Genomic DNA, 24,297 nt, shown 5'->3' on the forward strand with positions numbered 1-24,297 from the left:
ACTCGGGGCCTGGGCGCTGTCCCTCAGCTCTTCAGCTCAAGGCTAGTGCTCTACCACTTGAGCCACAGTGCCACTCCTGGCTTTTTTCTTTTTGCTTATGTGGTGCTGAGGAATCAAACCCAGGGCCTCAGACATGCAAGGCACACGCTCTACCACTGAGCCACCTTCCCAGCCCACTTTTTTTTTAATCTTAAGTAGTTGTTCAGTTGATCAGTGCTACCCTTTTAATCATTCTTCCCACTTTGAATCACTTTTAAGTGTTTTAGAATAGTTTTGTAGCGAGAAGTGAGATACCACCTCTACCATCTCAGGGTCCTGATCGGGCTTGACAATTCAGTGGACATTAAATAAGATAAACAGGAAGCCGGGCGCTGGTGGCTCACGCCTGTAATCCTAGCTACTCAGGAGGCTGAGATCTGAGGATCGCGGTTCAAAGCCAGCCCGGGCAGGAGAGACCGTGAGACGCCTATCTCCAATAAACCACCAGAAAACCAGAAGTGGAGCTGTAGCTCAAGTGGTAGAGCGCTGGCCTTGAGCTGAAGAGCTGAGGGACAGCGCCCAGGCCCAGAGTTCAAGCCCCACGACCGACCAAAAAAAAAAAAAAGATCAACAGGAGAAAAGCATATAAAGGACAAGCCTGTCTCCTGCTATTTTCAGATGGGAATTTTCATTCTCATTTTGAAGAAATAATAAGAAAAAGACCAGAGTGATTTACTTGCACCTGGTATTTTTTTAAGGCCCATTTTCAAAAATGCCACAGTGGTGTGTATACTCATTATCAAGAAGCTAGGGTGGTGTATTTTTCCCCCCAGTCCTGGGGCTTGAACTCAGGGCCTAGTCACTGTGCCTGAGCTGCTTTTTGCCCAAGGCTAACACTCTACCACTTGAGCCTCAGTGCTACTTCTGGCTTTTTCTGCGTATGTGATACTGAGGAATTGAACCCGGGGCTTCATGCATACGGGCTTCATGCATCAGTCTACTACTGAGCCACCTTCCCAGCCAGGTGGTGTATCTTTTAACCCCAATTTTTCAACTCAGCCTACTCTTGGGCGGAGGAAATCAGTATATAGATCACAATTGTTGTGACAGTGCACGCAAAGATCAAATGCAATGAACCCAACAGAGTTCTTAAATATTATCACTGTAAGATCGCCCTGCCCGCCCTGCTGGGGTGAAGGAGGAGGCGAAGCCAGAGCGCCCCGGGGCGCGGCGGCGGAGCAGGCCTTGGGGGAGCCAGGCCTCCGGAGCGGGAGGCCCACACCAGCCAGTCGCACGGGGCAGGGGCGGAGCGACCTGGCGCTGGCCCAGGCGCTGCAGCCATTAAGCCGGTCCCGAGAGCGGAGATGGTGCGCCTGGTGGGCGCAGAGGTTCTTCCTGGGATCTAAGGACAGGTGAGCCTCCGGGGTGTTCCCTCTGTCCCCGGAGGGCGCCCGGGAGGTGGAGGTTGGAGGTGGGGTGGAGGTAAACAGGCTGGACGAGCTGCTGTGGCCTCCCCGCCCTCGGCGCTCCTCCCTCCACAGGGCACCGGGGAGGGGACAGAGGAGGAGCCCGGGGAGCGCCCTGTCACCCGCGGCGCTCCAGGAAGCCGGTCCTGAGTGTGAGTGCACTGCTGAAGCATCAGGTGAGACATTCTTGCTCTCCTACGAGGGGTTTGCCGGTGCCAGGCCCGGTGCAGGGCAGGGAGGGAACGCGGTCCGTGCCCGATTCTCCTTGCCAGGAGGAGAGGCCGTGTGTGTTAAGAATGCTCTTTCTGTTTCCCCCCTGCTCCAGGCATTTACGCCGTGGATAAAGTGAGATCCAGCTTGCCCTTCACCCAGGACCCCCTTCGCTAAAGATGATGCACGTGCCCTTTGTGAGTGTGGGGAGAGGTGGGGCGTGGGCGGGACCGTGTTTTAAGGGTGGCTGTCGCCTTTGAGCCTCTATGGAGAGATAGTGTTGGCGCTACATCTCCACCTGCAGCTGCTGGGTCTCTGGTGTGGGTCGCTTGCCACCTGTTGGAGGAAGTTGTCTCATTAGGCATCCAGCCTGGGCAGAGCAGGAGACTGGGCAGGTCTGTCTTACCCAGGCTCAGTAGAAGGCTGGACTCCCCAGGAAGAGAGAGGCAGTAAGGGGCAGAGGTCTTTCCATAGAATGCTGCCCTCCAGAGTGAAACCAGGATCCAGGATAGGCGCCTGGGGCTCAGTGTCTGAAGCTGGACCTGCTGTGTGTGGCCTTTTCTGGGGTCAACTGGTTCACCTCATGACCAGCCCTCCCAGCAAATTCCTAGCTCTGGCTTCTCATTCTACCCTACAGTGAGGATCAGACATCATCATGAGGGCTGGGCAAATGTCTTTATCCAGCCTGGCAGGACCACAGGTTTGAGTATAGGATTTTGAAGTAGACTTATGGAAGCTGTGATCACCTCCATGTGCGATCAAGTTCAAGTTCACTCCCTTCTCCAGAGTGAAGATTATGCCATTTACAACTTAGAAGTGCTTAAAACAGTACTGGGCACCCATACTGAGCACTCTACAGTAATTTATTTTCCTTGTTATTGCAATCTCTGAAAGAGCTTATCACAGAGTGCCAGATGGCTTATTTGCCATCTGGAGTGGCCATTTTTTCTTTCTTTTTCTTTATTTTTGTGCTAGTATTAGTTCTTGAAGGCAGGGCCTGCGCACACTGTCTTGAGCTTTTCTTCTCCAGGCTACACTCTTCCCACGTGAGCCACAGTTTCACATTTGGCTTTTGGTAGCTAATTGGAGATAAGAGTCTCATGGACATTCCTGTCTAGGCTGCTTTAGAACCATGGTCCTCAGACTTAGCCTCCTGAGTAGCTAGGATTACAAGTGTGAGCCACCAGCTCCCAAGTGTGGTCACTTTTCAATATACCCCTCCTCTATATGGTAACATTGTTCTTAGCAATAATCATGGAATGAATAGTAAGTATGTACAGAAAGGAAATGAAGACAGTGAACTTAATATATGTAATCATGCCAGTAAAAATAAAAATGAAGCTGAGTTTTGGTGCCTGTAATCTCAGCTATTTGGAAGATGAAGGCAAGAGGATCAAGAATTCAAGGCCAGCCAAAGTTGGAGGGATCCTATTTCAAACTAACAAAACTGAGCAAAAATAAATGTCATCATGTGAAAACAAAGAGTAATGTATTCATAGCTTATAATTGCATTAATATACTTTGGAAAAAAGGAATGTTTTTATGCACATGGAGGTCATCCATAGTAGTGAATAATTATAATGCTACTGTTTCTGTTTTGGAGACTTCTGAAAAAGTTGTCTATGACTTTGTCAGACAAAGTCAATTCATATTCATATTCAATATTCACTAGAGCTAGATTTGCCAGTCTGTATTTGTTTGCTCATTTGATTGGAGAATGCTTATTGCTAATTTTATTTTTGAAAGCTGCTTTCATACAAAACAACGAAGATAGTTTAGAATAGTCCTTAAAGCATTTGGACTAGCTTGGCACACAGATTCACAATATAGCCTGTGGTCTTAAAAGAAATCAGTTCTAGTGGCTTTTAAATATCTCTACATTCAAAATATTTTCATGGAAATATCTAACAGATAAACTTCATCCTACTTTTTAGTTTCATTTGTCAGAACTCCCCCAATTTTTCTTTTCCTTTAAGAATATGGTAGATAGAGAGTAAACTTTGACATTTATTTTCTCCACTGCTTTTAGAACAAGTCTAGTTCCTGGTTTTTCTTTCAGTTTCTTCTGGCACTAGAAGACCAGACTGGGCAAGAATACAAGGTTTAGCAATATAAACTGTGTCTGAAGTGAGCTTGAGCCATGTCGAACCATTAGGAACTGTTGAAACAGTGTGCTGACACTGAGCAGAAGACAAGATGTTCTTTTAAAGAAAAGGCATAAAAATGTATAAATTAGAAACTCATATATATACATACATATTATTAAATCTCAGTAGTAACTTCTCTCCTCCCCTCCCATTTCTTCTCTGTTCTCCTCTCCCCTTCGTTATCCACTCCCCTTCCCTACCCTTTCTTCATTGTTTCTTTCCCCTTCTTCAGTTTTCTTCTTTTCACTCTACTCCTTCTCCCTCCCCTCCCTTCCTTTTTCTTCTCCTTCCTTTCCTTCCTCTCCTGTTCCTTCTCTCTTCCTTTTCTTTCCCCTCTTTTACCCTTTCTTCCCTCCCCTCCCCTTCCTTTCTTTCTTCTCCTTCCCTTCTCTCCCTCTCTTTCCTTCCCTACCCTCTCAGCAGGGAAACTGATCACTCCTCTTGGACTAAGCCCAGCCATCACAGTCATCCATCCCATGCAGAGGGCAGTCCCAGGTACTAAGGAGTTGAGATGTTGGGCCTAGATCTCCTCTTGGTGGTTGAAACTTGCTGGAAAGCGTGTGCCCAGAACCTTTTCCTCCAGCACTTAAAAAATCTCTCAATCTGCTACGCTATCATGTGAGGTCTCATATAGAAACTGAAGTGGAAGCTCTGTAATGGGAAAACATGATGGGCCTTTCCAGGGCTCTAAAGTCCAGAATCCGTTATTAACGGTTGCACATTCTCAGTTTGTTTGACAATCTGGAGACTCTCAGTGCAGCTAATTAGGGGAGCTAGTGCAGCTAGCAAAGGGGAAGAGAAAGAAGACCTTTCTCCAGTAGAAGGCGGGACTTGAGGTCATATGGGGCTTTCTCCTCACTCTGGAGGGGCCACAGGCTGAGAGGGACTCCAGGAACAAGCCAGCACATTCCTCTTCTGAGAATGTTGTATGTGCTGCACTGAATGTTGGAGAATTAGCCTTGTTCTGGTCCTCAGTTTGCTGCCCAAGTCTAGCTGTCAGGCTGGGTGTGGGGGGCATCCATGTGGGCTCAGCCCAACAACTGCAAATTGCGGTCCTCTCATCAACAGGTTGTTGCTGAAACAGCAGCAACTCATGCTGCAGGGGGCAGGGGCCTCAGGGGCCTCAGGGAGGCATTCAGGAATGCAGACATTGACACTGACATGGAATCCTCTCCCCTCCCCTCCTCTCCTCTCCTCCTCTGTCTCTCTCCTTCCTTCCTTCTTTCCTTCTTTCCTTCCTTTTCTTCCTTCCTTCCCTTCCTTCCTTCCTGTTGGTCATGGGGCTTGAACTCTGGGCCTGGACACTGTCTCTGAGCTCTTCAGCTCAAGGCTAGTGCTCTGCCACTTGAGCTACAGCACCCATTCCAGTTTTCTGGTGGTTAATTAGCAATAAGAGTCTCACAGACTTTCCTGCCCCAGCTGGTTTTGAACCGCGATCCTCAGATCTCAGCCTCCCAAGTAGCTAGGATTACAGGTGTGAGCCACTGGTGCCTGGCTTCTTTCCTTCCTGCTTGCCTTCCCTTCCCTTCCCTTCCTTCCTTCCTTCCTTCCTTCCTTCCTTCCTTCCTTCCTTCCTTCCTTCCTTCCTTCCTCCTCTCTCTCTCTCTCTCTCTCTTCAGGCCTGGGTGCTGTCCTTGAGCTTTAATTTTGCTCAAGGCTAGTGCTCTACCACTCCAGCTATAGCTCTACTTCCAACTTTTTTTTTTACATAAGTTTTTTATTGTGAAGCTTGTTTTGTTTTGTTCTTTTTTTTTTTTTGTCGGTCACGGGGTTTGAACTCAGCCTGAGCGCTGTCCCTCAGCTCTTCAGCTCAAGGCTAGCGCTCTACCACTTGAGCTACAGCACCACTTCCGGTTTTCTGGTGGTATATTGGAGATAAGAGTCTCAGGACTTTCCTGCCCGGGCTGGCTTTGAACTGCAATCCTCAGATCTCAGCCTCCTGAGTAGCTAGGATTACAGGCGTGAGCCACTGGCTCCCAGTGCTTTTTTGGTTTTTAATTGGAGATAAGAATCTCATAGACTTTCCTGCCTGGGCTGGCTTTGAACCTTGATCCTCAGATCTTAGCTTCCTGGGTGACTAGGATTACAATCATGAGCCACAGATACCCGGCTAAGTGTGTGTGTATGTTTAATTTCCAAAAAGTCAGACTTCATTTTTTTTTTCTTTCATGTGTTCCACCACTGAATTACACCCTAGCTGTAAACCTGAGTTGAGGTTGAGTAGGGGTTTGCAGGTTAACACTGTAGGAAAGCCTTTCAGAGCTGAGGCAGAAGTAAGCAGAGGTGAGTCTTGATGTTGAGGCCCTGGGAGCTGAGCGTTATCTGATACTCTGATACCAGTACCTCCGTGTGAATGACTTCACACAGGAACTCTTTTGTGTATATGCGGTACTGAGGGTTTGAACCCAGGGTTTCCTGTTTTCCAGGCAAGCCTTCTACCTCTACTACCTTTTTTTTTTTTAATCAAGAAAGGAAAATTAATGTAATGGTATACCTATATGCCACAATTTGTGCTATTTTCAAATATTTAGTTAATATATGCTATTCTACAGGGAAGTGGTATGATTATTCACTTTAGGCATGTAAGAAAAAGTGCTGGATAAAACGGGTAGCGTTTCCCAGTGTCATAGATACAGAGGTACAGGTGGGGCACAAGTGTAGAGCGGTGGGCTTCCATTAAGACTGTGGTCTCACAAAGGCCCATTTGGGGAACTTCTCATCTTCCATATATTTTGGGTTCCAAATCAATGGACTACCTTGATACAATTGTATGTTTTGTCTTCTTTCATGTTTTGCTGTCCTAGGGCTTGAACTCAGGGCCTGAGTGCACAAAGCTAATGCTCTACCACTTAAGCCACAGATCCATTTCTGGCTTTTTTTGGTGATTAATTGGAGATAAGAGTCTTACAGACTTTTCTGCCTGGGCTGGCTTCCAACCGTGATCCTCAGATCTTGGCTTCCTGAGTAGCTAGAATTCTAGGCATGAGCCACTGTAGCCTGGCCAATTGTGTGTGTGCACATTTCATTTCCCAAAGAGCCAAACTTCACTTTTTGTTTTTCTTTCATGTGTCTATAAATCCCAACACTTTAGATCTTAGGATTCAGGCAGATCCATGGCAGAAACTTGACACTGCTTTGTAGACAGCTCTGAGACCATGAGCAAATTCATTTCCACTTCGAAGCTCAGTGTCTGAGTCTGAAAAACGAAGCTGGGTTTTATTGGGAGGGCTGGGAAAGTGGCTCAGTGGTAAAGTGCTTGCTTTGCACGCATGAGGCCCTGGGTTCGATTCCTCAGCACCACAGAAGCAGAAAAAGCCAGACATGGTACTGTGGCTCAAGTGGTAGAACGCTAGCCTTGAGCTGAAGAACTGAGGGATAGCACCCAGGCCCAGAGTTCAGGCCCCACGACGGACCAAAAAAACCCAAAACAAAACAAGGCCCAATTAGTAGATACTATCCTTTGCCAAATGCCTCCTGTGTGCTATTTTGTAGCTGTTGATGATATTTTAATTATTATTATTATCATTATTGTTATTTTTTGTGCTGGTACTGGGACTTGAACTCAGGGTTTGGGTGCTATCCCTGAGCTGTTTTGATCAAGGCTAGTGCTCTGCCACTAGAGCTACCACTTTCAGTTTTGGGTAGTTAATTGAAGGTAAGAGTCTCATGGACTTTCCTGCTCAGGTTGACTTTGAACCATGATCCTCATATCTCAACCTCCTGAATAGCTAGGATTACAGGTGTGTCCAGCTTTACTTGCTATTTCAGAGCTGTTGTTGTATTTGATCCTCAACATAATACAATGAATCAGGAACTCTCTATAGTTCATCCTGTTTTCATAAGGAAACTGAGGCTGGGAAAAGTTGGGTAAACTGGCTAGACAGTGAATAGCTTCTGGGTTTGAACACAAGTCCAAAATGGAATCACTATTGTGTTTCTGAAAAAGAAAGTATCTCTCTCTCTCTGTCTCTCTATCTCTCTGTCTTTGTCTCGTGTGTGTGTGTGTGTGTGTGTGTGTGTGTGTGTGTGTTAGTACTGAGGTTTGAACTCAGGGCCTTGGATTTGCTAGGCCAGCACTACCACTTGAGTCATATGCCCAGCCCTAATGAAGTCCATCTTGGATTGAACAAATAGAGCAGTCATGCTCATTCTCCTACATTCTGTATTTTTGATAGTCTTGAAATATTTCACAGAAAAAAACTTAAACACTGAAGACACAAATGGGGCGTGGGTGGGTGGCATGGTTTCCAAAGTGGCCTTGAGTGCAGAAAAACACTTTTTTGTTTTGTTTCAACCTTTGGGTTGCAAACTGTTCCCAAAGTGGCCTTATTTTCCATCTTGGTCCTACCCAGTGCCCAGGATTTGTGTGTGTGTGTGTGTTTGTGTGTGTGTGTGTGTGTGTGAGGTCAGGAATCATTCTGTAATAGGTCTCCCTGGAGGGCCAGACTGCCTCCTTCCTCTTGGCAGGAGTGAGGGAGCCAGTTGTTCACATTCCAGCTTTGCTAGTCTTAAGCTAATGTTGGGCAAGTGACTTCTTCTCCTCTAGCCTCAGTTCCACTGCCTCATTTTCACTGTCTGTGAAAAGGAGACATGTACACACATCTTAGACTAATTTTTCAGCCAGATGCTCTCTGCCTTTTATTTTACTTATTTATTTTTGTTGGTCATGGGGCTTGAACTCTGGGCCTGGGTGCTGTCCCTGAGCTCTTCAGCTCAAGACAAGCTCTCTACCACTTGAGCCACAGCGCCACTTCCAGTTTTCTGGTGGTTTATTGGAGATAAGAGTCTCAAAGACATTTTTGCCTAGGCTGGCTTTGAGCCATGATCCTCACATCTGTCTCCTGAGTAGCTAGGATTACAGGCATGAGCCACTGACACCTGGCCACTCTCTCTGCCTTTTATTAATTTAATTTGTTTATTATGCTGGTATTGGGGCTTGAACTCAGGGCCAGGGTGCTTTCACTTAGCCTTTTTTTGCTCAAGATTGATGTTTTAGCCTTTGAGACACACCTCTCTGCATCTGACTTTTTGCTGGCTAGTACTAGTAGAGGTAAGAGTTTCACAGACTTTTCTGCCTGGACTGGCTATGTACCTTGATCCTCAGATCTCAGCCTCCACAGTAGCTAGGATTTCAAATGTGAGCCACCAGCTTCTGACGCCTCTTTGCCCTGTAGATACTCTCTTTCCTGTGGTGTCACGCTGGGCAGACAATGAACTCATAGAAGAACTTTAAAAACACACAGACTTGGGATATACCCCAGGAATCCTGTTCTGACTACACTGTAAAAGCAGCCTGAGATGTCTGCCCACCTGAGTGCTCCTTTGTAGCTTGCTGTCCATCTTCCCTCTCCTTCCTGCCCATATTCCTGTCTCCACAGCCCTGTTACTAACCACATCTTCTTCTTCAGCACTTCTGATTGGAGTGCAGAGTGTAGGATTTGGGCATCTTTAAACCTGGGTTCAAATTCTCTTTTGCCATATCTCATTCCCCTTATACTTTTAAGTTCTCAACAGAAACCTCATGTGATGTGCCTTCTGCCTCAGTACTCTTTTTTTTCTAGGGGAGGGTAGTACTAGGCTTGAACTCCCTTGGCTTGTTTGGTCAAGGCTGGTGCTCTCTACTTGAGCCATAGGTCTACTGCTGGCTTTTTGCCAGTTAATCAGAGACGAGTCTCAGAGACTTTTCTGCCTGAGCTAGCTTTCAATCTACTCAGCCTTCTGAGTAGCTAGGATTATAGGCATGAGCTGCCAGTGCCTGGCCTCCAATTCTCTTAAATCATTTTAGCCAGGCCTTAGTCTCCAGCATTCAATTCATACTCATTCCAGACTACTCTCTTGAGCTCAGGCCCCCAGTGTGCCTCCCTGCCCTCTTCATGTGACTGCCTAATGTGCCTTTCAGTCCAACCTGGCCTAACCTGAGTGTCTGGTCATCCCTGGCCCACTCACCTGCAGCCTGCTACATCCCAGCCTCCCAGTTCCTCTTGCCTTCACATCCCTCCTCATTCCATCTGTGAAAGCTGCTGACCTTCAAAGTGGATCCAGCTTCCATCGCCTCTCATCACCATCATTACCTCTCCTGCCCTGATTGCCTAACAGCCTGCTTCCCTCGGTGCCCTTTGCATGACCTCTTCCCAGGTAGTAGCCTGAAGGACCCTTTAAAATCCTACATGAGATCATGTTCCTCCTCTGCTGGACACCTTGCAGCCATGCCTGTTAGAGTCAAAGCCAAAGGCCTCATACAGGGTGGCAGGTGCTGTACTAGCTGCCCTTCACCACCCCCATATAACCTCTTTGATCCTTCAAGCTACCAATGTCCTCTCTCCCTCACCCATGCTGGCTTCCTTGCTGCTCCTGACCACCTGAGGTGATTCTCTCTGCCAGGAGGCCTTAGACATCTGCAGACTTCATTCCCAGACCTCCTTCAGGCCCAGTGAGACCCTCTCAGGTCCTCTAGACCCTCTCTGACCTAGACCCTCCCTGACCACCTAGACTTCCCTTGCCTCCCCTCCTCCCCCATTTTGATTTCTCTTTGCCTCCTAGTTAACATTGCATCTCACACCCACCTTACCTGCACTCTAGCCCCAACATTAGGAATGCTCTTTCTTTCTTTTTTTTTTTTTTTTTTTTGGTCAGTCATGGGGCTTGAACTCGGCCTGAGTGCTGTCCCTCAGCTCTTCAGCTCAAGGTGCACTTGAGCCACAGAGCCACTTCTGGTTTTCTGGTGATTAATTGGAGATAAAAAGTCTAAAGGACTTTCCTGCCCAGGCTGGCTCTGAACCATGATCCTCAGATCTTAGCCTCCTGAATAGCTAGGATTATAGGTGTTAAGCCACCGACTCCTGGCTTCTTTCTGTTTTGTTTGTTTGTTTTTATTTTTTGGTGCTGGTCCTGGGGCTTGAACTCAAGCCCTGGGTGCTATCCCTGAGCTTCTTTGGTTCAAGGCTCGTGCCCTACCACTTGAGCCAGGCTGGCTTCGAACCACAGTCTTCAGATCTCAGCTTCCTGAGTAGCTAGGATTACAGGTGTGAACAACCAGCACCCAGCTTCTTTATGTTTTTGTTTGCTAGTCTTCTAATATTCTAGATTATTTTATTTTATTTTATTTTTGTCAGTTGTGGGGCCTGAACTCTGGACCTGGGCTCTGTCTCTCAGCTCTTCAGCTCAAGGCTAGCACTCTACCACTTGAGCTACAATGCCACTTCCGGTTTTCTGGTGGTTTATTGGAGATAAGAGTTTCACAGACTTTCCTGCCGGGGCTGGCTTTGAACTGCCATCCTCAGATCTCAGCCTCCTGAGTAGCTAGGATTACAGGCTTGAGCCACCAGCGCCCGGCTCTAAGTTCTTTTTTATTTTTTAACCATTTGGTTTTTTCCCTTGCTATTGAACAAAATTTCGGCCTTTGTTTTGTTCAGGAACAGCTCAGATGCTCAGGTGGTGCCTGGCAGGCAGCTCAGTGAGTGTCTGCTGAGCGTCAAGGGAATGACCCATGGGCCACCCGGGGTGAGGGGACTTCCAAGAAGTTTCCCTTGCCCTCTCCCATCCTGTTGGGGTGGGGAAAGGGAATTGTTAAAATAACGATTGTCAGCAAGTCCTGCAAGTGAGGCTGGGTGATGGCTGCAGGTTTGGAGTCCAGATCCTCAGTAGCTCTGCAGCACACACATAACGCATCACACCGCAGTCCTTGTGTGCACACAATGTATCACACCGCAGTCCTTGTGTGCACACACATATCACATCACACCGCAGTCCTTGTGTGCACACACATATCACATCACACCGCAGTCCTTGTGTGCACACACATATCACATCACACCGCAGTCCTTGTGTGCACACACATAACGCATCACACCCCAGTCCTGTGTGTACACACATAACGCATCACACCCAGTCCTTGTGTGCACACACATAACGCATCACACCCCAGTTCTCGTGTGTGCACACACATAACGCATCACACCCCAGTCCTTGTGTGCACACACATATCACATCACACCACAGTCCTTGTGTGCACACACATATCACATCACACCGCAGTCCTTGTGTGCACACACATAACGCATCACACCCCAGTCCTGTGTGCACACACATAACGCATCACACCCAGTCCTTGTGTGCACACAATGTATCACACCTCAGTCCTTGTGTGCACATACACAATGCATCACACCCCAGTTCTTGTGTGTGCACACACATCACATCACACCCCAGTCTTCGTGTGCACACACACACATCACATCACACCCCAGTCTTCGTGTGCACACACACACATCACACCGCAGTCCTTGTGTGCACACACATAACGCATTACACCCCAGTCCTTGTGTGCACATACACAATGCATCACATCCTAGTCCTAGTGTGCACATACACATTGCATCACACCCCAGTCTTCGTGTGCACACACACACATCACATCACACCCCAGTCCTCATGTGTGCATACACACACATCACACCTCAGTCCTTGTGTACTGCACACACCATGCATCACACCTGCAGTCCTCGTGAGCACACAGACACACAATGGATCACACCCCAGTCCTCATGATGCCTTCAGTGTTTCCTACCTTGCAGGGCTTCAGCTTTTAGATCACTAACAACAACAAAACAACAAACCCAGCACTGGCTGTGTAGCTTTTTTGCTCTTTATTTATTTTTGCTTTAGTGGTCCTGGGGATCAAGTCCAGGGCCCCAGGCTCCCTAAGCAATCTCAACCACCGAATAACACCTCTCAGTCCCAGAATGTCTTTTTTAGGGGGGGAGGGGAGTGATTTCCATGTCTATTTGTGTAATGAGACATGAAAATGATTGTATGTATGCATGGATGTTGGCTAATCCATTTAATGAGTTTCACTAAAGTTGTTTTCTTGCATGAATTTCAGAGGCCAGAAAATGCTTGGCAGTTTGCTTGCTAAGGAAAAAAAGGTGTCACACAGTGTTCTGTAACTTTGCCTTTGTAGGGAGATAAAAGCTTTTTGTTCTGAAACTCACAGGCAGATGGTTACAAAGTTTCAGCCTTGCCATAAATTTGTCACTGACTGTGCTTTGTAAAAGTCTTGATTGGCTAATGTGCTGGCTGGGGTTCTGAGTCCCAGTCCTGCCCTGGAGGAAGTAGCCTGGGGCTGGGGCTGGGGCTGGCTGGGGCTGGGGCTGGGCCTGGGGCTGGGCCTGGGGTTGGGGTTGGAAGGCTCTCTGCCAACCCAGGGTTTTATGACAGGGGGATGGCCAACTTTTTCTGCCAAGGTCCAGCTAGTAAACATTTTAGGTTCTGCAGGTCTCCGTCATAATTTCTTAACCCTGTTGTTGTAGATAGACAGCATGCATACAAGGGCAACAACCAGTTTGGCTGTGTTCCAGTCAAAGTTTATGCACATTGAAACTTGCCTTTTCACCAGGCACTGGTGGCTCACACCTGTAATCTCACCTACTCAGGAGCCTCAGATCTGGGGATGGCAATTCAAAGTCAGCCCAGGCAGAAAAGTCTGTGAGACTCCTATCTCCAATAAAACTACCAAAAAATCTGGAAATGGATCTGTGGATCGAGTGGTAGAGTGTTAGCCCTGAGAAAAAAAGCCCAGGGACAGTGCCCAGGCTCTGAAATCAAGCCCCAGACCTGGTACAAAAAGGAAAAAGAGAGAGACAGAGACAGAGAGAGAAACTTGCATTTCACACAATTTTCATGTGTCAGAAAATAGTCTTGTTTGACTTTCCTTTTGTAAAATCCAATCTGAATTTGAAAGCAGGCTAGACAAAAGCAGGCGGGTAGGTCTTTTAGTAATGGGCTATAATTTTCCTGTTTGTAGATTGGGCACATGAATTTTTACATTCTTAGTTTTGATCCAGCGGAGTTGGAGGATGTCTGTCATTAAGTAATTGCTTTTCTAGTTGGATTTTAGTGGCAGAGTATGAATTATTTATCATAGACTTCTTTCATGGTTCTCTATCATTCTCACTGGTCCTTGTAAGACCCCCCTTTTTGTGTAGGTCTGACTCAAGCCTGTAATTCTGGCTACTTGGGAAATAAGAATCATCAGGCATAAAAGTTCATCAGACTCTGTTTCACTCAATAGCTGAGTGTGGTAGTTTTTTGTTTTTGTTTTTTAAATCCCAGCTACACAGAAGTCCAAGAGCTAATGCAATGACAGAAGCCTGTCATCCTCAGTGACACAGGAAAGCACGCATAGGAGGATTGCAGTCCGGGTCAGACCCAGTATAAAGTGAGACCCACCTCAAAAATAATACAAATAATGCAAAAAGGGGCTAGAGGTATGGCTCAAGTGGTAGAGAATTTGCCTAGCAAGTGTAATGTCCTGAGTCTCATCCTCAGTACCATTAAAGAAGAAAGAAAGAGGAGCTGGGAAGGTGGCTCAGTGGTAGAGTGCTTGCCTTGCATGCATGAGGCCCTGGGTTTGATTCTTCAGCACCACGTAAGGAGAAAAACCCGGAAGTGGTGCTGTGGCTCAAGTGGCAGAGTGCTAGCCTTGAGCTGAAGAGCTGAGGGACAGCGCCCAAGCCCAGAGTTCAGGCCCCATAACTGACCAAAAAAAAAAAAAAAGAATTCAAGGACAGTGCCCAGGCCCAGAGTTTGAGCCTCAGGACTGACAAAAATAAAAGTAAATTAAAAAAAAAAAAGAGAGATACAAATGGCCAGTCATGGTAGCACACCCCTGTAATCCCAGCACTGGAGAGGCTAAGGTAGGAGGATCACACTCCTGTATACTTTCAGGTGCCCTCTTCAGCCCAATTCACCCCTATACATTCTCTTGCACACTTGCCTTCCCACCCCTTTTGATGGTCCTGAGAAAATAGCTGCATGTTACTACCAGACACTGATAGGAATTCTCTGCTAGGTGCTAGGCCAGGTTGGCGGTATCTGTGAGATTCCCTCCAGGTTTGCCAGCTCCTGTTAAAGCTATGGGTCTGCCTGGTCGATGGTCAGGGTGTAGTTAAAGCACTGGGCCTGGGAATCAGCCAGCCAAATGTTGGTTTCTGGTCTGTTGCCCATGAGCCATGTGGCTTTGTGCCAATTCATCCACCTCTCTGAGCCTGATTTCTTTTTTTATTTTGGTCTTTCATGGGGCTTGAACTCTGGGTTTGGGCGCTGTCCCTCAGCTCTTCAGCTCAAGGCAAGCGCTCTACCGCTTGAGCCACAGTGCCACTTCCGGTTTTCTAGTGGTTTATTGGAGATATGAGTTTCACGGACTTTCCTGCCTGGCCTGGCTTTGAACCACGATCCTCAGACCTCAGCCTCCTGAGTAGCTAGGATGACAGGCGTGAGCCAGGTGCCTGGCTTCTGAGCCTAATTTCTTCATCCATCACTGGGGTTCATCATAAGACCCGGGATAGGTGTGTGGGTTTATTGAGCTCTCCTTGTAAACCACTTAGCAGTGAGCTTGTCTCAGAGTAAAAGTTCAATGAATATTATTCTTAGAAAAATCGACAATAAGGCCGTGAAGAAGTTCTTTGGTTTGTATTTTGCAATCCTAATGACTGGAGGCAGTTCTGGGGTCCCTGCAGGCCTTGAACACAAGCTTGTGAGCATGTGTCTGCCTGTGTACTGCTAAGTTGATGGTTTCCTAACAGATTCTTGCCCCTGGTCCCTGGGCCTCATATGGCTTCTAACAGTCTTGTTATTGGTCTTGCAGCCAGAGCCCAAGCCTGGAGACCTGATTGAAATTTTCCGCCCTTTCTACAGACACTGGGCCATCTACGTTGGCAATGGATATGTGATCCACTTGGCTCCCCCAAGTAAGAGCAATAGGGTCCCAGCTGTTCTGGACCCAGAGGCTGGGAACTGGTGGTGGGGTGGTGAACTGTGGCCCTCACTTTGCCCATGCTCCCCACTGGCAATTTGTTCTTAAATTTTACAAACAGAATGTGGTATGGGGCAATGTTTTTCAGATTCTGCTCCTTGGAATACCAGGTGGGTTATTTTTCTTTTCTTTTCTTTTCTTTTTGCCGGTGGTGGGGCCTGAACTCTGGGCCTAGGCTCTGTCCCTCAGCTCTTCAGCTCAAGGCTAGTGCTCTACCACTTGAGCCACAGCACCACTCCTGGCTTTTTCTGCTTATGTGGTGCTGAAGAATTGAACCCAGGGCCTCCTGCATGCAAGGCAAGCACTCTGTCACTGAGCCACCTTCCCAGCCCTCCCAGGTGGGCCTAAACTTTGGGCCTGGGCGCTGTCCCTCAGCTCTTCAGCTCAAGGCTAGCACTCTACCACTTGAGCCACAGCGCCACTTCTGGCTTTTTTTTTTCTGCTTATGTGGTGCTGAGGAATCGAACCAGGGCCTCATGCATGCAAGGTAAGCGCTCTACCACTAAGCCACCTTCCCAGCCCTCAGGTGGGTTCTTGTAAGGGTTGAGGTGGGTATTCAAGAGCACTCAAGTTCTGCTTACTTTGTGTGTGTGTGTGTGTGTTGGTTGGTTGGTTGTGAGGCTTGAACTCAGGCACTCTACGTAAGCTTTTTTGCTCAGGGCTGGCACTTTACCACTTTCACCACAGCTCCAATAAAGGGTTTTTTGATGGTTAATTGGAGATAAGAGTCTCACAGACTCTCCTGCCCAGACTGGCTTTGAACTGCAATCCTCAGATTTCAGCCTCCTGTTGTTGGTTGTGGGGCTTGAACTCTGGGCCTGGGTGCTGTCCTTCAGCTCTTCAATTCAAGGCAAGCGCTCTACCACTTGAGCCTTAGCACCACTTCTGGTTTTCTGAATGGTTTATTGGAGATAAGAGTCTCATGGATGGGCTGGGAAGGTAGCTCTACCTTGACTGCAGGTGGGCTGGGAGGGAGACTCAGCCTTTGTTCTGACATCAGCTCTCTTTTACTGCCCTCTTGGCCCTGCTTTGGAGCCCAGACTCCTTTTCCTTTATTCCAGGTTTGTTTGTTTGTTTATCTTGTCAGTCATGGGGCCTAAACTCTGGGCCTGGGCGCTGTCCCTCAGCTCTTTAGCTCAAGGCTAGTGCTCTACCACTTGAGCCACAGACCACTCCTGGCTTTTTCTGCTTATGTGGTGCTGAAGAATTGAACCCAGGGCCTCATGCATGCAAAGCAAGCACACTATCACTGAGCCACCTTCCCAGACGTCCAGGTCTTTTTGTTTGTTTATTTATTTATTTAAAATATCTGTTCTTGCTTGTAGCCAATGGGACTTGGTCAGGGCTGCTGCCTTATCTCTCAGACTTCCTGTGCATCATGTCTAAGGAAAGCAGTCATGGCTTATATTTGCACAATCAAGAAAGATACAGGTAGCCGGGCGCTGGTGGCTCACGCCTGTAATCCTAGCTACTCAGGAGGCTGAGATCTGAGGATTGCAGTTCAAAGCCAGCCCGGGCAGGAAAGACCGTGAGACTCCTATCTCCAATAAACCACCAGAAAACTGGAAGTGGCGCTGTAGCTCAAGTGGTAGAGCGCTCACCTTGAGCTGAAGAGCTGAGGGACAGCGCCCAGGCCCAGAGTTCAAGCCCCACAACCGACAAAAAAAAAAAAAAAAAAGAAAGAAAGAAAGATACAGGTGTCACAGGGTGCAGTAGATCAGCTTCTCTAGGGTAAAAAAAAAAAAAAAAAAAAACAACAAACCAACAAATCAGAGAACTTTACTAACATTATTTTTTTTCCCCTTACACTTCTTGCTCAAGTTCATTTCTGAGTTGGTTCTTTATGCTAGGCATAAAGATGCATGAAAATCCCCAAGATCCCTTTGATGCCATTTGTATATTGCTAAGTTGGGAGATGACTAAATCCTCCAAGCTCATACACCTAGCAAAAGACAGGTCCCAGATCAGGCTAAGGTTTGCCTGACTTCAAGAACCCTAGCTTGGGGCTGGGAAGATGGCTCAGTGGTAGAGCGCTTGCCTTGCATGCATGAGGCCCTGGGTTTGATTCCTCAGCACCACATAAGCAGAAAAAAAAAAGCCAGAAGTGGCACTGTGGCTCAAGTAGTAGAGCGCTAGCTTTGAGCTGAAGAGCTGAGGGACAGCGCAAAGTGCCAGAGTTCAGGCCCCGCGACCAGACACCCCCCCCCAAAAAAAAAAAAAAAAAGGAAGCCTTGCTTTTGACTTCCACATTGGCCAAGGAAAGCCAGATTGGATCTTTGAGATAATTAATCTTTTCAACTTCATCTGATTGAGAGACACCTAGGATATTTGCAGAGCACACCTGTCTCTGTGTGTGTGTGTGTGTGTGTGTGTGTGTGTGTGTGTCACAGCAATAACTTGTGATGGTATCCAGGCTGGATACCTCGCTGGAAACAGCTCTGAGCCCCAGGCTGTGCCCTGGACCAATTCCTTTGTTTTCTCTTTGTGGATGTACAGGTGAAATGGCAGGAGCTGGTGCAACCAGCATCATGTCTGCCCTGACTGAGAAAGCTATTGTGAAGAAAGAACTGCTGTGTGATGTGGCTGGGAGAGACAAGTACCAGGTCAATAACAAACACGATGACAAGTACACCCCACAGCCTCCCAGCAAAATCATCCAGCAGGCAGAGGAGCTAGTGGGGCAGGAGGTCCCCTACAAACTGACCAGCGAGAACTGTGAGCACTTTGTCAATGGGCTGCGCTATGGAGTTGCTCGCAGTGACCAGGTATGTTCTCAGATTGTGTCCTTTTTCCAGGAACCAGCCCATTCCCCCACCTGACAGTGGCTAGACATGGTGAGGGTGGAGACAGAGCATGAATAAACAAGACAAAGCAACAGAGAGATGCACTTCCTGTCTTCCAGGATATCAGAGGAAGCACAGCTCACTGTATTTAGCACAGCAGTGGCCAGAAAAGGCAGCCCAACCACAATGACCAGGCGTGTTGTTGAGCCTTCCTTGGCCACTCACCTCTTAGATGACCATCAATGGCTCTGGACACAGGCTTTATTCTACCCTCTCTCCCCTGAGAGAGCCTTTCAGAGCTGAAGCAATTTGTGGCCATTCATTTCCTCCAACAAATCTTGGCCTTCACATCTATATTGGTTATTTCCTGGGAGTCAGATGCAGCTTTGCTGAGTACAGAGATGGAATTTAAAGCCCAGGTGTTTGACCAGCTTCTGGGGTTTACAAACAGCACCATCATCAGCCCTGTCAAGACCCCAGAAGTGATCCCGGAGCCCCCAAGGGAATGTAGTTTGTTAATTTATGTCTGATTTTTTTTGTCATACTCTTCTTCTTCTCCTTCTCCTTCTTCTGCTTCTTCTTCTGCTTCTGCTTCTTCTTTCTTCTTTGTCAGTTGTGGGGCTTGAATTCAGGGCCTGGGTGCTGTCTCTAAGCACTTTTGCTCCAGGCTAGTACACTACCACTTTGAGCCACAGTGCTACTTCCAGATTGGAAATAAGAGTCATGGGGACTTGTCTGCCTGCCTGGATTGGAACTGTGATTCTCAGATCTCAGTCTCCTAAGTAGCTAGAATTATAGGTATGAGCCACCAGCCCTGGCACACCCCTTCTTTTTTTTTTTTTTTTAGGCATAGCAGTAAATCTTTTTTTTTTATTGTGAAAATACTGTACAGAGGGGTTACAATTACATGGGGAAAATAATGAGTACATTTCTTATCAAGCATTGTAGCCTCCTCCTTTGTTTACCCTGTCCATCCCTTCCCATCCTCCCTCTCCCCCCATCCAGTCCTCCCCCCCCATATTGTAAAGTTCGTTTTCGACATGACAACTTGTACTTCTCATTGTTGCAACAGTTCCACCTGTATCATTATTTAAACGACTTGTTTTTCCCCTTCCACTCCACAAATTATATCGACATCAAATACAGTGAAAGCAGGGGTTATAATGTGGGGGAGGGACATAAAAAGCAACAAAGAAATAAACTTATAAATGCGTTAGAGACAAATGCATGAAAGAAAAACATTTAAAATACATATCTTAGGGTTCATTTTCCTAACATCACCTTATCTGACCTTTTCTGCTTGACTCATACATATACTAGATATTGCAAATAAGGGAAATCATAGGACCTATGTTTCTTTGGGCCTGGCTTATCTGTACACCCCTTCTTTCATTTGCAATTAAAAAAAAGAACCAGTCCAGGGGATTGAACTCAGGACATGAGCCCTGTCCCTGAGCTTTTTTGCTCAAGGTTGGTGCTGTATCACTTCAGTCACAGTTCTACTTCCAGCTTTTTGGTGGAGAGGTAAGAGTCTCTTGGATTTGTTTTCCCTGGCTGGCTTGGAACTGTGATCTTCTCATCTCAGCTTCTTGAGTAGCTAGGATTACAGGTATAAGCCTCTGGTGCCTAGTTTGGCATTTCTAATGAAGAATGATTTTTTTCCCCTTTTCACCTTATTCTGATTTAAGATCTGTGATGCACATAATGTAGCCACTTTCACCGTCAGAATTCCTATAATACCAGCACAGAAGCGATCCTGGATCTATGAGTTATAAAACAAGAAGATTCCCAAGCTAGCACCAACTTTTGGACAGATTGCTTATCCCCAAGAGTTTGTACCATCAGGACTGAAACTAGATACCATTTTCTTGTATTTAATTGCCCTCTTTGACTGCATACAAAGCATGACCACCATCAATGAGGTGATTATTGTTTACCTTGACAAAGTATCTTTTGTGTGAACTAGTGGGCTCAGCATTCTTTCTCATGCTGTGAGGTTCTGTAAAGATCTAGGGCCATATTGTTTCTCCTCCATTATCTGTACCATTTTCCCTACCCTACCACAGAGCTTAGCAAGGAAACCACTGGATACACTGACTTAATGTAGGTTTCCTAGTGAGAGTAACCCGCCCCAACATGGTGACTACAAAACCCTATGTAATCCCCCCCCTTTTTTTTGTTGGTTGTGAGGCTTGAACTCAGGACATATGCCCTGTTACTGACCTTTTTTGCTCAAGGTTAGTGCTCTACAACTTTGAGTCACAGCTCCACTTCCAGTTTTCTAGTGATTAACTGGAGACAAGGGTCTCATGGACTTTCCTGCTCAGGCTGGATTTGAACTGTGATCTTCAGATCTCAGCCTCCTGAGTAGCTAGGATAACAGGAGTGAGTCATCAGTGCCTGGCTTCTAATTCCCTTTTAGAGGAAGGTTTAAGGCTAGCTGCCAGTACCAAACTTGCAAATAAACAAGAGAGGAAGTGAGGAAAGAGGGCATGAGATGCAGAAGTTAGGTACTTTGGTTCCAGGGAGAGTTTATCATATGACCATCCAGGTGCCTAGTATTGTTGTTTCTATATGAGATGTCCAGAATCTCTATCAGATTCTTGTAGGGAGGGCAAAGTTCTGTGAACAGAGAAAAGTAGGAAGTCCGAGAGTCTTTCAGACTCTCAGTATCTTGTTTGGGGTCTGCTATACCTTCTCCCTTTGTAGGCTCACAAATCTATTTCACTCTGTTGGGGTGAGGGAGTAGGTTCCAGGATCTGACTACAGCTCTCCCTCCAGTCCTCCTTCTAGAGGTACCTAGGGTCATCAATCTGAACCTTTTGTGAAACCCTTAAGAAAAAGTTCTTGCTGGGCGCCGGTGGCTCATGCCTGTAATCCTAGCTACTCAGGAGGCTGAGATCTGAGGATCATGTTTCAAAGCCAGCCTGGGCAGGAAAAGTCCGTGAGACTCTTATCTCCAATAAACCACCAGAAAACTGGAAGTGGCACTGTAGCTCAAGTGGTAGAGTGCTAGCCTTGAGCTGAAGAGCTGAGGGACAGCGTCCAGGCCAAGAGTTTAAACCCCACAACCCACAAACAAACAAACAAACACAAAGGGAGCTCAGATGCTGATGGCTCACACCTGTAATCCTAGCTACTCAGAAGGCTGAGTCTGAGAATCACGGTTCAAAGCCAGCTCATGCAGGAAAGTCTGTGAGACTCTTATCTCCAATTAAATACCAGAAAACCAGAAGTAGTTCTGTTGCTCTAGTGGTAGAGTGCTTGTCTTGAACTGAAGAGCTGAGAGACAGCACCCAGGCCCAGAGTTCAAGCCCCATGACTGAAAACAAAAACAAAAAACCCCACAAAGGGAACCCAAGAGAAATCTAGATGTGATGGTACACACCTGTAATTCTAGTACTGAGAAGTTTTGGGCAGGAGGATCATGAGTTCAAGGTCAGCCTGGGCTCTGCAGTGAGATCTTGTGTCAGAAAATCCTTAAAATACAAAACCTGCCAGTGCCGTGTCTCATGCCTGCAATCTTGGCTACTCAGGAGGTTGATATCTGAGGATCGTGGTTAGAAGCTAGCCTGGACAGGAAAAGTCCAGGCTTATCTCCAACTAATCTCCAACTAATATCAAAAAGCCAGAAGTGGAGCTATAACCAGAAGTGGTAGAAGGCTAGTTTAGAGGGCTGGGAAGGTGGCTCAGTGGTAGAGCGCTTGCCTTGCATGCATGAGGCCCTGGGTTTGATTCCCCAGCACCACATAAGCAAAAAAGAAAAAAAAAAAGCCGGAAGTGGCGCTGTGGCTCAAGTGGTAGAGCACTAGCCTTGAGCTGAAGAGCTGAAGGACAGTGCCCAGGCCTAGAGTTCAGGCTCCCCAACTGGACCCCCCCCCCAAAAAAAAGGCTAGCTTAGAGCAAAAAAGCTCAGGGAGAGTGCTCATGCCCTGAATTCAAGCCCCAAGATGGGCATAAAACAAAACAACCCAACCCAAACCCAAAACAAAAGACAAACAAAACAACAATGGCAAAACAGAATCCCCGCAAAGAGAGCAGAGCCCAGCATGACTGGCGGGACGGGTAGGGTTGTAGAGTGAGGAGCTGAGTCACTGCTCTCATGGAGATCACACCTAATTGAGTTCTCAATAACATCTCCCTGACTTCACGCTTTCCCATTGGCTGGCCCAGAATCTTGACCATCTTGCCATCATTGTCCCATTCTTTCCAAGGTCGCCCTTTAAGAGTGTTACATGCTTTAAATAGTCACAGGGTGAATCCACTTTCCCTAGATTATGGTTGCATCATGTAAATTCCAGGCCAGATGGCTTCATGCTCTGAATCTTTTCCAAATTTAGCCCTCTCCTCCATACTTCCCTGCCAATATGTATTGACTGAGGTTGGCCAGGGGAGGCCAAGAGGCATGGGAGGCATCCTGAGCTCAGTGATCCTGCCGAATGTACAGCGTGTTCTCAGATTCCCGATATAGAGTATGACTCAGTGCCTTCTTGATTGCAGGTCAGAGATGTCATCATGGCTGCAGGTATAACAGGACTGGGTTTGGCCACCTTGGGCCTCATTGGAGCCATGTTCTCAAGAAACAAGAAGCAAAAGCAATAGATCCTGTCAAGGACATCTTTGTCGATGGGGAGGTGGGAAGGCTTTTTTGCTAAAAAGTTTCATTATGTTTTGTGATAAGCCTTATTTTCACAGAATAAAATAAAGCACAATAAGAGAGGCCTTTATTAGGGGAAATGCAGCACAAACTGCCTGGTGTGATGTTTGTGGAGGGAACTAGACTGTGTTCCTGGTGACCACTCCCTCCCCCGCCCCCCCCCTGCAACCTCTTACTAGTTTGTGTCCTTTGTACTGCAGAAAACAGTCTAACTCCAGTCATCTCAAATTATCTTAAGACTGTTCTGGTTATCAGGATACATCTGGGGCGACCAGGGAGACAGGCAGTCCATGTATATGGAAAAAGAAACCATCAGATAATAAGGGCTGTTGGCATGGAACTTAATCCATCAAGGTGCCTGAGATTCTAAAGTTCATGTGTGTAGATGTTCAGTGGAATTGGGGAAAAAAAATCCTCTGCCATAAACAAATTCAGTATTTGCTTTGGCCAAACTTTCTAAAAACTTTGCGAATCCATGTCTGTCTTCTGCCTTATATGTTCCCTCTCTTCATGCTGCTTCTTTACCACTTCTGTGTGCTACATCTCCATGTCTCTGAACCCGCATTCCCACCTGTTCTGCTCAACTCCATCCTCTCTTTGTCCTTAACTCTATTTCTGAGATTTTTTTTTTTTTTGCCAGAGCACCAGGAATTTATAAAACACTTCCCATCCCCCAAGCACACCAAGCAGGCCTGTTCTCCATACAGGACCCCCGCACCTGGCAGGGCACAAGGGACGGGGTAACAGAGGTCAGAGGCTACTGGATGGAAGTCCTGGATCCCCCATATAAAGGGAGGGAATAGAAGGGCTAGAGGGGGAGAAGGAGGTCAAGTGGAGAGCAGGCTGGGGGAGGGAGACCACAAGACACGCATAACTAAAAGCATCAAACCAGCCCTTGAGATGAAGCTTGTCCTGCGTAGTGGATCCACACATGTGCGTGCACACACACACACACATACACCTACATGCACAAGACAAAATGCTCTTAGGACAAGGGGCTGAGTCCCAAAGGACACCCCCTCCCATCAGAGGTAAAAATTGGGAGGGATCAAACCAAGGCTGTCAGGAAGCCAATGCTTTACCAGCAGGGCAAGTTTGGGGGTTGTTTGTGTTTTTTTTTTTTCCTCTTCAAAGGGGAAGTTTAAAAATCTACAACAAATCATGCCGAATACATTAAGAGAGATTAAAAACCCGTAGGCTATCCCCTCCTCACCTGAGCTACCCACACACACACACAAGCTAA

At 47.0% G+C, this 24,297-nt stretch overlaps 1 protein-coding gene across 2 annotated transcripts; it reads left to right on the forward strand.

The window, feature by feature from the left end:
* The first annotated feature begins 1,288 nt into the window (after nucleotides 1-1,288).
* On the forward strand, nucleotides 1,289-23,141 carry LOC105989113 (HRAS-like suppressor 3). Of its 2 annotated transcripts, none has more exons than XM_013020935.1 (5): nucleotides 1,289-1,391; nucleotides 1,771-1,852; nucleotides 15,447-15,549; nucleotides 18,111-18,379; nucleotides 22,898-23,141. In XM_013020935.1, the coding sequence occupies exons 2-5, from the start codon at nucleotides 1,835-1,837 to the stop codon at nucleotides 22,997-22,999; spliced, it is 492 nt and encodes a 163-aa protein (XP_012876389.1). In that variant the 5' UTR covers nucleotides 1,289-1,391; nucleotides 1,771-1,834; the 3' UTR covers nucleotides 23,000-23,141. The 2 variants fall into 2 exon arrangements, with proteins under 2 accessions (XP_012876389.1, XP_012876387.1); XM_013020933.1 differs by lacking the exon at nucleotides 1,289-1,391 and adding an exon at nucleotides 1,474-1,621.
* Nucleotides 23,142-24,297: the final 1,156 nt, after the last annotated feature.

This window comes from Dipodomys ordii, unplaced genomic scaffold (genome assembly GCF_000151885.1).
Source record: "Dipodomys ordii isolate 6190 unplaced genomic scaffold, Dord_2.0 Scaffold54, whole genome shotgun sequence".
Classification (NCBI taxonomy): Eukaryota; Metazoa; Chordata; class Mammalia; order Rodentia; family Heteromyidae; genus Dipodomys; species Dipodomys ordii.